General features: G+C 53.7%; 1 protein-coding gene across 1 annotated transcript in view; it reads left to right on the top strand.

Moving 5' to 3' along the window:
- KLHL29 (kelch like family member 29) overlaps window positions 1-13,908 on the top strand; it is a 305,147-nt gene that overhangs the window by 164,111 nt on the left and 127,128 nt on the right. Inside the window, exon 4 of the mRNA XM_029938230.1 lies at window positions 1-111. This exon is cut by the window's left edge and continues 61 nt beyond it. Within this exon, the coding sequence (XP_029794090.1) occupies window positions 1-111 (111 nt within the window). The remainder of the gene's footprint in view (window positions 112-13,908) is intronic.

Here is a 13,908-nt window from a genome sequence, read left to right as displayed (position 1 = left end):
GTGCCCTCCCGGCTGCCCACGCCCGCCACGGCCCCGGCGCCCTGCACGACCGGCAGCGGCGACGCCATCACCAGCCTCGTGGCCAGCTCTGCCTCCGCCGTCACCACCAAGGTAAGACGCGCGTCCCCTCCAAGCGGGAGTCGGGCGGAGGGGCGCGGCCTCCCAGGACCGTCCGTGCACCCGTCACCACCTTCTCCAGAGCACGGGCCACCCTGATTTTGTTGGCCGCGAAGTCTCTCTCTGACACACAGGTGCTGAGGCCGCTCGTTGTCCTCTGCCATGTTAAGGAGATGCTACTTAATATGTGTAGGGACAGTGAACTCCAGGTTAGCAATAAAGAACCCCTAAATAGGTGACTTTAGACCACGCAAGTCCCCCTCCTCCGGGGCCACCAGTGACTTGGGTTTGCAAGAAGGTAGTGACCAGCAGTAAGGCATACAGGGTCATAAATCTACGACTTGGTAACTATTCTGCTGAGAATTCTCCTGTCCACTGTGTCTTCCAAGCCTCAGAAAACCCCGTGGATTGCTACTTTTGTCCCCACCTGACAATTGGGGGCACTGAGACACACCAAGTCTCTGAGAGCTGGTCCAAGGCTGGACCTTCATTGGGGCCCCAGGCCTTGGGCCCCAGCAGTCAGCTTCAGGGGCCTCAGCTCCAGGCCACTCCCTCTCTCCGGAGGTGGCTCCAGCCTTGGGAATGACGGAAGAATCCCGGCTGCATTACTCATGGAGATACTGAAATGAAAATGTCACCAAGCCTGGCGTCAGGCTGAGCTGGTCCCCCTCACGCTGCTTAGATAGAGCCCCTCTGACGGCCAGGACCCTTCAGGGACCGGGACTCACGCCAGCGGCAGGAAGCCCATGTATGGCCATCCAGCTTCTTCCTCGGGGCATGGGCTCTGCCGGCCATTCAGAGCACCTCCCAGGAGCCAGCGTGTACGTGTGCATGCATGTGTGCATGTGCGTGCGTGTGTGTGCATGTGTGTTTCTGTGTGTGTGTCTTGCGTTTCCTTCCCTGCTTTCATGGAAGTTGCGGGAAAAGTTAAAGGCGGGGGAGGCCCAGCGCAGCCATTGTGAGGTGGCCATGGCATTGGAAAGCCGCGCTCCAGGTGTGCTGTGCCTTTGTCTCCGTGATTTTCAAAACTCCCTTTCAGCCCTGCTTCCCATTAATAACTGCGCGCTGCCGGCCCAGAGCCCAGCGGAGGCCCGAGACAATGGAGCTATTGGAGGCCAGCTCGGAGCACACTGACATCTTGCTGCAGTGCCTTATTGATTTTATTTTCCTGTTATGAAAACACCTCCCCACTGAGATGGGGAGGGAAGGAATGTTGGATGCAGAGAGAAGAGGGAGGATTATTTGGGCACGATGCCCCCAGGCTGACCAAATGCATTCCTCCCCTGGGCGCCAGCCCCCCGGACTGCTCCGATGCAGCGACCTCTGCCCGGTGGAGCCGGCCAGCTGCCCCGCCAGCCGCATCTGGCGGCCACTCAGAAAGCCAGCTGTTGGCCATCTGGACAATGGCGGCTTCTGGAGCTGACCGCGGAGGACTGGACCTGGGAGCCCACTTGATGATTTCTGCCCACTCTAGATGGAAGCCTTTGTATGAATGTGGTCAGGCTGCACCGGGGACAGGGGTTTGGCCCTCTGGGTAAGGGAGTTGGAGGGGACTCACCGGTGAGGGCCCCTCACACAGGGCTGCCCTGCCCACACAGCTCCTGCTTTGCTCCCAAACAGCTCAATATTCACCATCCCTGACTGGCAGGGCCCCAAACCACAGCACATGGGAAGAGAGGAAGCCAACTTCTGATGGAAAACAGCAGCTGGGGAGCTGGGGAGCATTGCACTGACAGGGGAGAGGGAGCAAAAGTTCATGCCCATGGGACAGCCAGCTCCTTGGCACGTGTCCCTTCTGTTACCATCTCCAGCCCAGCTCCAGACCTGCAGGGGCTTGTCCGATCCAGCAAAGGTGCCTACTGACATCCTGGGTTTTTCGAGGTGCTCAGAACGGGGTGTGCAGAAGGAAGGGAGGACAGTAGCCAGCGGCAGGTTCTGTCCAAGACGCTTTCGCTGTACTTGGGCCGTGGTGGTGCCTCTCTGCCATCTGGCCAGACTGCTGCCCGCCCCCCAGACGCCTGTCTTGCCGCCGGTTTGTCTGCCCCCAGGCCAGCACCACGCCAGCTGACAGGCAGGCCCACACTGGGAAACACTGGGGGAGTTGTGGTTTCCCTGGTCAAAGAGCTGCGTCTTTACTGAGTAGCCAAGGGCTAGCACTTGCCCTCGGCGAACACATAGGTCAGGATGTGACAAGTGTGTGGCCTGGACAGTGTGACTGAGTGACCCGAGAATGTCTCTCCCGTTGAGATTATTTGCAGAGACTGCTTGGTGTTGTGGATAAGGACAGACTGGGGAGCCAGACTGCCCAGGTTCGAACTGTGCCCTATCTCTCCTTAGCTGAGCAACCCTGAACCAGTTACTTAACCTCTCTGTGCCGCGCTCCTATAAAATGGAAACAGGGCATATGACCTGCCTGCCAGAGTTGTGAGGACTGTGTGAGTTAAAATATACATAAAGTGCTCAGAACAGAGCCACGTGGTAGGTGGTAAGCCTTGTATAGGGGTTGTTACCCAGCCGCCATTGTCACTGTGACCCAGGTAAAGCCTAGGGGACAAGGACTTGCCCGTGGAAGGAAGAAGGACCATTTCTAACCGCACAAGAGAAAAAGGTAGGTCTTCAGATGAGAAGTGGGAAGTAGCCCCCCAGTAGGCAGGGAAAGCATATTGTGTTTCCGAGGGGTTAGTGTTCACGTCGATCTGTGACATGGAGGCGTGACATGACCAAGGTGACACGGCAGCAAGAAGTGGTAGAGGAGGGCATCGAGCAGACCCCAACCTGACCCTGCATTGCCCAGTAAGCCTGACGACGGAATGAAGGGATTTTAAAGTGCTTTCAGCCATGGGACCCCTTCCTCCAAGGAAAACCCAGCAAGTACACGGGGCCGAGACCCTCCTCGGGTGGGAGAGGGCAGAGGGAGGGAGCTGCATGGAAGCCAGGCGCAGAGCTGCGTGTTCCTGCTGCCCCGGAGGGCGGTGATGGCTGCTGGAACATACCGGCATGCCTTCCTCAGTGAAGGGATGGGCACCACGTGTGGGCCAGAGTCACACCCAAGGGTTCAGAGAAAGGTCCCCAAGGTGACTCTTGGGGACAAGCGTTAGTGCTGTCAGCCCTTAGCATCCCCCCAGGCTGGGCATGGGGCAGGTGTCACACCTCTCTGGGGGCTATGGGCACCACCGGCCTCCTGTGCCATCATTGCCATGCAGAGATGGCCTGCCCACTCTCTTGGCCCTAGTCCCCTGGGCCGGCTCACCCACTCAGTGCTAGGGCTGCGTCTGATGGGCAGTGGGGTCCGTCCCAGCTCTCCAGGGGACAGACGGCTGCCTGCGTTCCCTGCGGCTGGTTAGTGAAATGATGACAATTCTTTCTGTCACCGCTGCCTTAGGCCTGAGTTGATTTTTATGTTTCTTCATTTTTCTATGGCCCAAGGATTTCTAGCTGGTCCTTGATGAAAGGCCAGTTGGACAAGCACAGATTCCAGGCCATTAAGGTAGGGGAGGGCATGACCAAATGACACACACACTGACACATGCATGCACTCAAGTCCCCAGAGCCTCAGAGAAAACACAGTGACCGTGCCCTCCGGTCCCTCTATTTTGACTGTCACAAAAGTGAGGCCCAGAGAAAACAAGACTTGCCAAGGAAGGACCCCCAGTGAGTGAGAAATGGGCCACCTTGGCTGCCTCCTTGTCCCCAGGCCGCCTGGCGTGATGTGTTCCCCTAACTGGTGACATGAGCTGGCTGCAAGTGATCAAGCCCCCACCCCAACCCCCGCCTGGTGGGGGAGAGGGAACCAGAAGGGTGGAGCTGAGAAGCTGGAATGTGACTCCCGGCCAGGCCTGTTTGTGGGGTGGAAAGGAAACCCCTTTGCCCTGCAGTTGCTGCTGCATGAAATTTAAATTATTCTCAGCAAACCTGCCTGACAGATGAAACAGAAAAGGGACGGCTTCATAAAATGCAATTTCGTTCTTGAAAGAATGGACCTTGCAGAATCCTGGCTGATGCGTGTGAAATGTGTTGGGGGCTTTTTTTTCCTTGTGGTCAGGAGCACTCATGCTGAAACATTCCCATCGTTCTGCGGAGCTAAGCCCTTGAAAATAAATCTGGGCTGGGGAGAGAGAGACTTAGCCTGTGTCAGAGGCCCGGGGAAAACAGAAAGGGGCCGTGACGTCTGTAGGCTCCATCCTCTGAGCATCAAACACCCAGATTTTTTACGTTTATGAGCATTTGGGACTTTCAGAGTGCATGCGTTGTCATCAGAGAGATGGCCCCGGCAACAGCGTCTTCCCCGGACCCTCCAACTCTCTGGAGAGATGCCCCTCTCGGGGGAGATGATCTGGGATTTCTGCGGGGAATCATGTGAGTGACCTCAAAGCCCCTCCTGGCGGCCCCTCCCCTCATGTGGCTCTGAGCATCCACAAATGGATAAGGGACGCGTTTGCACAGTTACAGAGTGGGAAGCAGACCACCCTTTCCTCCTGTATTCACGCTGGAAACCAAAGGCTGCTGAGTGGGCTCGGTTGGGACAATCACTCAAGTCCCCTTTGTGGTGAATTTCCAGACCGTGCGTGATTTTATCCAGAAGCCTGTTCTTGCTCCGTGAATGGGAATTTGTGATTTCCCTTGTGATAAATTATCAGGCGCTGATCACGCGTCGTGAGGCAGCTTGTGCGTGTTCGTGCCGAGCTGATGGGTTTTGCCTGCACTTTGAGGTGCAGCCATGGTTTGGATTGTATCTTCATTGACTTAAAACCCATCTGTCAGTCACGAAATAGGTACAGTTGAAAAATGCCATGATTTCCAAAGCACCCATTTCAAAACCTACAGTCCAGGGAGGACGGACCTGAGTGACTTGAACTCAAATTGGTGACTAAAGGGGCAGAAAAGAGGGGCAAAGACTGTTCATTCTTCCGCATTTGTAAGGGGTGAGCCACCTGGGTTAGCTCTTGCTACAGAAAAATCATTCCAAAAGTTAGTGGCTTAAAGCTTCACAGTTCTGTGAGCCGGCTGGCTGTCAGTTCTGGGCTGGGCCTGCTCTCTCGTTCATCTGCGGTCAGCTGCAGGTCGGCTCAGGGCGGCTGGTCCGGGTTGGCCTCTCCCACATGTCTGTGCTTAGCAGCCCGTCAGCCAGGGAGTCTCCGTGCCCCTCTGTGTGGCCCGCCACCCTCCATCCAGCTAGCTCAGGCTTGTCCACGTGGTGGTCTGGGCTTCCAAGAGCGGCAAGGGGGCAAGACTCCGTGCACGAGACTGTCGTAAGCTCTGCTTGAGGCACATTTGCTGAAATCCCGCTGGCCCAGGAGGTCGCACGGCCAAGCCAGATTCACGGAGTGGGCAGGGAGACCGGAGACTGTGGATCTAGGTGCTGGAGCAGCAGGGAGACTGGCGACTGTGGATCTAGGTGCTGGAGCAGCACATTGCAAAGGGGCAGACATACAAGGTTTGTGGCCATTTTTGTAACATACCTCCAGGCTTTCCAACACACTTGCTTAAAGCCACGGCTCACATGCCTCAGGCAGAAAGGATAGGATCAAGCTGTTACTCTCCTGTACGTGGCCTGGTGCAGGAAATCAGTATGGGACGCCCGGGCTACACACATCCCATGCACGTCAAGAGCTGCCTAGTAAGGTCTGAAAGCAGGTGCCCAGCAAGGATTGTGTTGCCAGAGGCAAGGAGGGGTGGCTGGCCCCCAGGGGACCTCGAAAGGTGCGTTTACCATAAGAATCTGCAGCTGGCCATGACTTGCCCCTCACATGATGCTGTCACTGCCCCAGAACTGGTGGGACTGGGGCACTGCTGTTCCCAGGGCATTTGCATGGACAGATGCTGACCTATGACCTAGAAGTTTAAAAATCCCCCCCAAGGAGACCATCTTCATGGGTTTTGACCAGCATATTTCTCGCTGTGAGAATCCGAATGGAAAACAGGTTCTCAACAGAAGACTTTCTGAGGAGCCTGAAATCAGGAAAGGGAGCCAGCGATGTGGTGCAAATGTTCAGGAGCCGAAAATTGGACAGCACCACGGCTCTTTCTCCCTAATAGGCTAAATCCCATGCAATTTCCCAAAAAGCCCTTGGAAAGGCCCCTTTTTAAATTAAATTGGGTTTTCTGCAAACGGCATCATTCAAGATGAACATAAATCTGCTTCTTATTCACTTTTAATGGTTTTCCCTGTTTTACTTAATTACTCATGGTGCAATTAAACAATTTTTTTCATAGCAAAAGGACAGTATTTTAGCTACATTATGGGTTAAATAGGCTTTGGAGAACTAGCCTGGGAGTCCCATCACCATTTATAACATTGTTTTTTATAGGGAAAGTATGTTCCAAAATCTAAACAACCAAATTACAAATGAACTTTCAGAACCCAGCCCATTTGTTAACTGGAAACTGTCTGCAAGGCTAAAAATAACTCAGGGAAATAAACATAAAGAGGAGAGCTCAACCCCCCTTGGTATCATTTGTTCCCCATCAGCCTCTACAGCTCTCATTCAATTTCAGGGAGGAGGATTTTCTCCAAACCCAACTGACTCTGTCCCCATTTTACTCACTTCCATGACACAGGCCACCAAATTGGCTTGAGCCCTCCCAAAGCATAATGCCATCGAGGAGAGTCACTGCAAAGTCCCCGCAGAGCAAAACCGATGTAACGTGGCAGATTATCAATCAGTTTCAACGCCCCGTTCACTGCCCTGAAATGAAGACTCCGGAGAACTCCATGCTGCTCCGGCTACCGTCTCCGCTAGTCGTGTTCATTTGCATCCTGAATTCGCCTCTGTAGAACCCGAAGGCAAGAAACCTCATTTTCCTCTGGAAAATAAGGGCCCTGCACACTCGCAGAGCATCGGCGTGCACTCAGAGGCTGCTGGCACACGTACTGACAGGGAGAGAGCCCTGACGTCCCAGCCTCCTCTCTCCTGCCTCCTTTGGAGATGGATTAGCGCTTTGGACCCTCTGGCACCACGGCAGAAGTCCTTGGGGGCTGGGCAGGGTGCACACGGACAGCAGAGGGCCAGTGGTCAGCACCTCCCTCCCTGGACTCAAACCCCTGGCTGCTGGCTGCCACAGTCCCTTAAGGAAAACGCCCTTTAGTCCCCACATGGGATTCTCATTAGACCTACTTCTGAGGCCAAGGCATTTTGGTTAAGCTTGCCACCCCCTACCCCCACCCTCTTTCATCCTTAGGGGCTACAAGAGCTTCCCCATAAGCCACTCCTTGGGCTGTCAGCAAGCAAGGCTCCTCACCTGCCCTGACAGAGCAGGGGTGCTAGAGGGAGTCCCCACCACGAGTGTGAGGAATAAACCTCACAGGACTCCCCATGGCTAAGATGCTGGTCTTGAGGAGCTGAGGAGAGTTGAAAGGATCCCAATCACTCATCCTTTCAGAGTTGACTTCTTTATTTTGAAAACACGGGTTTAAATGACTGAGGGTGAGCTGGAACAGAAGGACAGACTCATGCACCCGGTTCATGGATGGCCATCCCAGGCCCATCTGCTTCCAGCGGCTGTAAAATGTAGAATAGGGACCTCCATGCTGAGGGCCTCTCTCTCTAGTCAAGAGTAGATTTACCCAGCTCTCCCGGTATACTGGCCCCACACCCCAGCTCTGACTCTTCTGTGATCCTCTTGTGATTCTGGACCAGCATGTGCCTCGAGGTTACCTTGGGGAAGCTCCTCTGGCAGCATAGAAAGTTTCTGAGCACAGAGTAGCTGTTTTCTAGGTTAAACCAACCCAACTCCACGCCACACTGGCAGTGAGCATGATTTCAGATTCTTGACCTGCTACTTACAGAATTCCCTCGTCAGGTTGGAAGTGGCCCTAAGGCTGGAGGGAACGGTACAGCGGGAAGAGCAGGAGGCGGTGTGGTCGAGCCTGCGGGTGAACAGGCCTCTCCCGCGTTGCCAGCACAGAACATGGAGAACCTCACCAGGCCTGTTAGAACGACCTTCGAGGTCTGCAGGGGTGTCTCTGCATGTCTACCCAATGTCCATTTTCTTTCCCTCTTCCTTCCTTACAGAATCTCAGTTCTGGTCAGGTATCTGCCACCTCTCAGGCTTTGGGGAAATTGAACCCTAGCCCCTACTGGAATTGTGATGGTTCTAAGCCACGTGGTGGTGAGCCCGTTCCCCATAGTCATCATGGGCTTTGGAGGGGTCATGTGACCCACTGATAGCCATGGAACATGAGAGTAATTCTGTCTGGATGCCTAGAACCATCATAACCATCACGCCACAGACCTGAAGTTGACACCAACATGGGCTAGATATAGAGTAGACAGAAGACAAAATACCAAGAGAATTCCAGATATATGGACCCAGAGCCCTAAGTTGCACTGCTGTCTGCCTCTGGACTTCTTGATATGTGAGCTAATACGTTTCCCAGTTGAAGAAAAAGTCAACAAGACTGCCTCCATTGCATGGATGGCTCCCTAGTGACAGCATGGGTGCCTTCGTCCAGCTCCCAGACCTCCCCTGGCCCACTGGCTTGCCAAAAACGGCTGCAGTGACCTTTGTCAGTGCCCTCTACCTGTTACTCATTCATTTCAGCACTCACTGCTATCTGCAGGGATTCTGCTATCTGTTGCTTCCATAAATGCCAACGTCAAAACATAGACTACCTTCGCCACACTCCTGTGTTTTCATGGGGTCGTGTTTCTGGCTGAGGAGAAACCCACCAACACATGGGGTGCCTGAACCATGGGTCACTTGAGAGTTCACCCCTGCACCCTAATTCAGCCACAATTCCCCAAACAGAAAAAAAATTCTCCCTTCCCAGGGCCTTTGCACTTGCCACTCACTCTTGCCCACCCAGAAAACACTCCTGTTCACTCAATAAGTGACAGCCTAAATGTTACCACCTCTGGATGGAAAATCAAATTGCTATTATTTTTCTTGTTCCCATAACACTTCTGTTTATGTCCTTATGTGATGCCTAAAATATATGGTTCTTATTCATCTGTATCTTTTTTAGGCAGTGAGCTCCACAGGAATAGGCTTCATATGATGTCCAGCATAGAGAGGTTCTCAGTAAGTGTATAAGGATGGAATGAATGAACTTTGCATATAAATATTTACTCATTTATTTAGCCACTATTGCTGGAGTCAACAGAGGATGAATGCCTTTGACATCTCTACCTATGTGGTGGATCAGCGTTCAAACAATGTGTAATTTCTGTGAGGTCCATGATGAGGATGATCAAGACAGGACCCGAGTTAGCCAAAAGGAAGCCTTCACCAGCTTGTGGACGGGACCAGATAATGAGGCCTGGCTGGCGGGACAGATTTTACATATTAAGGCCTTTGCCCTGAGTCCTGCTTCCCTTCTTATCTCTCCCTGAGTGTTTGGTCTCACAGGATCACAAATAGTATTAGTATTTTCTTGAGATTCGTTTCCATTTGCGTTTGATTCTTGGCAGCTTTTTACATTTGGTTATTTTATCTAAGGCGCTCACAGAGTAATTATTTTGTTCCAGGCGCTCTTCTAACCACTTTCCCAACCGTAACTTGTAAAATCCTCTGAGGCGGCTACTGTCACCACCGCTAGAGAGGAGAAAGGCTAGGGGAACTGGCCGAGTGAGCTCAGCAGGCTGGGACGCATCCCTGGGCAGTCAAGCTGCAGGGCCAGCGTGGGGCTCCGGGTGGGCTCTGCCCAGAATCACGCTCCGTGAAATTTGTTGAATGCGAAACTTGCTGAACATCTTCCCGAGAATATTGTTCCCCGAAGTTCCCCACGTCTCCTAAAGAGATAGCTGCAGGCTCCCCAATGAAACGGTTTTGTTCAGAAATTTGAAACAACCACGATGCTAAGATGAAAGCACGTGTGGGATTTCGTGGTCCGGCCCCAAACCTCCTAGACGACCAGCCGCAATTCTGTTCATGTAATTCTCTCTGGTCAGCTGACCTTCCCTTACCATCCAAGCCAGGCAGGCGGTACAGACTCTGCTCAGATGGAGGACATTGGGGTCTGTTGAGCCTGGAGGCCACGGCCTCTTGCCCAGGGTTTCTTGTTTCGGTCCAGGACAGAGTAGATGGCTGCTGTCTACTTGAGCTTTTTCTGGCTGCTTTCCAGCTACTGCGGTTTATTTCATTCCAGGAGGGCATTGTAGGCTGTCAACTGCCCACAGGTAGACCTGGGTGGCCTGGGGGCGGTTCCCAAGCTCCAGGGGTCAGCTCCTTCATCTGGTATGTTTACACCTGGGCTGGGGAATGGAGATGCCATAGAATCGTGGGCTGGTCCCTGACGTCAGACGGGTTGGAGCAGCCACCACTTGTCCCTGTCTCTGTGAGCTCAGCTCTGCTCCAGGGGAACAGAGAGAAGAACCAAAATGCTACTATTTGTTTTGGGTTCCATTACCAGGGGGGATATCCTGCTGGAGAACTAGAAGAAAAGGCCATCTTTGAGAAGGTTCCTGGGATGGAGGGAAAACCCAGGCTGAGGCCAAGGCCCGTGTCCACACTTCACCGTCTGGGTGACCTCAAAGCAGGGTCCCCTTGCCTGTAAGCTGGCTACAAGCAGGCCCTTCACTGGGCTGTGCTGAGGTCAGAGACAGAAAGTAGATTGGAGGTTAGCAGGGGCTGAGTGGAGGGGAAGGAAGGGGACACGTCTGCTGAATGGGTACAGGGCTTCTGTGGGGCGGGATAAAAATGGTTTGGAAATAAACAGTGGCTGTGGCTGTACGGCATTGGGCCTGGAACGAAAAACACTGAATCGTACTCTTAAAACTGGTAAAAATGGCAAATTGCATTTCATACGTATTTTACAATGAAAAGAAATTAAAAATAAATAAATGCCCCACCACCAAAAGAGAGGGGACACATCCATGTAAATTCAGGGAAAGCTGAGGCACCAAGTAAAAGAGAAAAAAGAATCGCCTATCACAGTGGCCAGCATGGAGGTCAAATGCCCACCCACAGGGGGCTGATGGGAATGTGAGGAGGAAGTCCTAAGAAGCAGGCAGGGGGCTGCCTGGGCGGGGCGGGGCGGGTCACGGGGCTGGCATCACTGAGGGCTCCCCACCGCGGTACACGCAGCAGCCCGACTGCCTTGGGAAGGTGCTCATCTCTGCCACGAACTCCTCTCCCATCTGCAGCAGCCCCGCGGGCTCTGCAGGCTCTGGGGCAGCCCCGCAGCGAGGTTCCTACCCGGCACAGTGGGAAGGCCAGGCGCTTGATGCGGAGGGTCCTGGGAGATGCTGGAGCCCCTGGTGGGCACGTGTGTGCCCATTTTCTCTGGTATCCCCAAGAGCTGGGGCTGTGGGTAAAGCCTCGCCGGAGCTGTGCTCAATAGCGATTATAAATGTCACCAGCATCGAGGGTACCCAAGCGAGGAGTGCATGCTCTCAGAGGGCCATCCTAGGAAGCACCTTAGAACCGCCAGCCAGCAGAGACCCTACCCATGTCCTGGGGCTCGCCACCACCCCCACCATCAGCATCGCCAACGCTAGTGCTCACTGAGTCCTCCCAGTGAGCCAGCCATGGCTCTAAGTGACTTTGCCGGCATCAGCCCATTGCGTCCATGAGTGTATGAGGCCAGGGCCGTGAGCATCCCCCCCCACATGCGGCTCAGGGAGGTGACACGGTGCCCAGGCATATGCTGTCAGGCCCTAGGCAGGGGAAGGCCCTTGCTGCCTCCTCAGGATGCTGGGTGTGGGGCCTGCGGCGGGCGGGATGGCCCGTGTTCTGAAGATGAGCCGGGTCCTGAGCAGAAGGCCACGGAGGAGGAAGGACTGGAGCCCCGGACCGAGCTCGGGGCCTCACAGACCGTCTGCCCCGCGCGGGAGCCTGGCCCCGCTGGGGGCAGAGCAGACAGACTCCGCGCTGCCGTCACCTCCCCCATCAGGAATATGCCGAGGGTGTGATTTTATTCCCCCACAATATTAGGCTGAGGAGAGGATGTTAGGCAAAATATATTGTCCCCATAATTCATATTAATGGGAATTCAATGGTGGCAACTTGTCATCTGCTAGATTAGAAGGGAATATCGTGTTAGAAAGGCATTAAAAAGGAGTTATGAATTGGGTTCCATTGCACCATATCGCGTTCCTTGTAAATAATTGAGGAAGAAAAACTGGTGCTCAGAATTCGGGATTATCCATTTTTGAGATCCCAGCAGTTCCCTCACCAGGCTGATGGGGCCCCATTGATCCGACAGCTCACACGGCTGCGGGGAAAGTCTGCACCTGGCAGGTCCAAACGTTTCTGGAAAATGAGCATTGTGCTTCCAAACACACTCTTCCTCCCAGAAGAAATTAGTAACTGCCACACCCAGCACTAGACTCGAGGTGTTTCTTGAAAAGTCTTTGCAAGCCCAGATACTCTGTGTCCCTTGTAGGGGGGCTCTGGCGGCATCACTGAGTCAGTAAGAGCTTTCCCACCAGCACTCACACCCACCTCTGGTCCCCTTAGTGGCAAAGTCTGGGGCACCCGTACTGCCACATTCGGGTGGCTGGCTGGCATCGCAGCTTCGGTCCTTGTGAAACGAGCCCTGGCTGGCGACAGCCACGTCCAGCGGGCATCTCGGTCCTGCTTTGCCCTGTGAAGGGCCCGTCGCCTGCTGTGATGCTGCACCTCCCCTTAGCTCAGACCCCTGGTGTCACCATATGGCCCTATGAAAGATAAATAAGGCTTCCTGGCTGGGACCCAGCTCTGTTGTGCTACCAAAGCCAAGAATTTGGCTTAGAACATTCTGGGGGAGGAGTCTTTGCCCCATGTGCCTATCTGGGCAGAGCCAGTGAACACTCATCCCGAGTCGGGTGTGGACTGTTTGGAAGGCCCGCTGCCTGACCCAGCCCTGCCTGGGACTCAGGGGCCAAAGAAATTCTGTGACCACTGCCAGCCTCATGGGCAATTCTGAAGCATTTGTTCCACAATTTCAAATATGACCCGTCAGAAAGCAGGGCAGGGGTGGGGTGCCTGGGTGGATCAGTCGGTTAAACGTCTGACTTTGGCTCAGGTCATGATCTCACAGTTCATGGGTTCGAACCCTGCGTTGGGCTCTGTGCTGACAGCTCAGAGCCTGGAGCCTGTCTTCAGATTCTGTATCTCCTTCTCTCTCTGACCCTGCCCTGCTCACTCGGTCTCTCTCTCTCTCTCTCTCTCTCTCTCTCTTTCAAAATCAAATAAAGCATTAGAAAAAGAAAGAAAGCAAGCAGGGCAGGGGCGACTGGAGGAGGGGAGAGGGCCTGCAGTGTGAGGCCAATCAGGCCCAAAGGTTTGGTGTTCTTGCGGAGGGGAACAGTGATCATTGGTTGGCCACCCGGAGTTAGTAATCAGTCGTAGTTGGATATGCCTGCACCTCAGCCATCAGTACTTCCTGTACATCCTGGCCTGCAAGTGAGGTGCTGGGAGCCCAGACTCCACATTTGAACTGCCAAATTCAAGTCCTGACTCTTCTACCGTCTAGCTGTGTGACCTTTAGCAAGTTACTCACCCTCCCAGAGCCTGGCTTCCTCCTCTATGGGATAGAAATGAGATAATAGTACTATCTATTAATTGGGTTGTGGGGGAGAGTAAATGAATTAATATCCCAAAGCACTTCCAGCAGTTTCTGGTGCTTAGGGGACGTGCTGTAAGCATGATCTATTGCTATTATTACATGGCCTTCATTGTGCAGCTTCTCCTCTCTGTTTCCCTCCCTGCAGAATGTGGGTCCTTGAGGCATAAGATCCCGTTTTAGGTTTCATATTGGAAGAACCTCACACTTGCCTGCTACGTGTCTAAGAAATAAGTGTTGACTTATCCAATTGTACTGTGGGTAGAAAAAGGTGTAGTCATGGAAATCACTTGCTTTACTGAAAA

This window comes from Suricata suricatta, chromosome 4 (assembly GCF_006229205.1).
Source record: "Suricata suricatta isolate VVHF042 chromosome 4, meerkat_22Aug2017_6uvM2_HiC, whole genome shotgun sequence".
Taxonomy (NCBI): Eukaryota; Metazoa; Chordata; class Mammalia; order Carnivora; family Herpestidae; genus Suricata; species Suricata suricatta.
The sequence above is the reverse complement of the archived record's forward strand: the minus strand, read 5'-3'. Positions and strand labels throughout refer to the sequence as shown.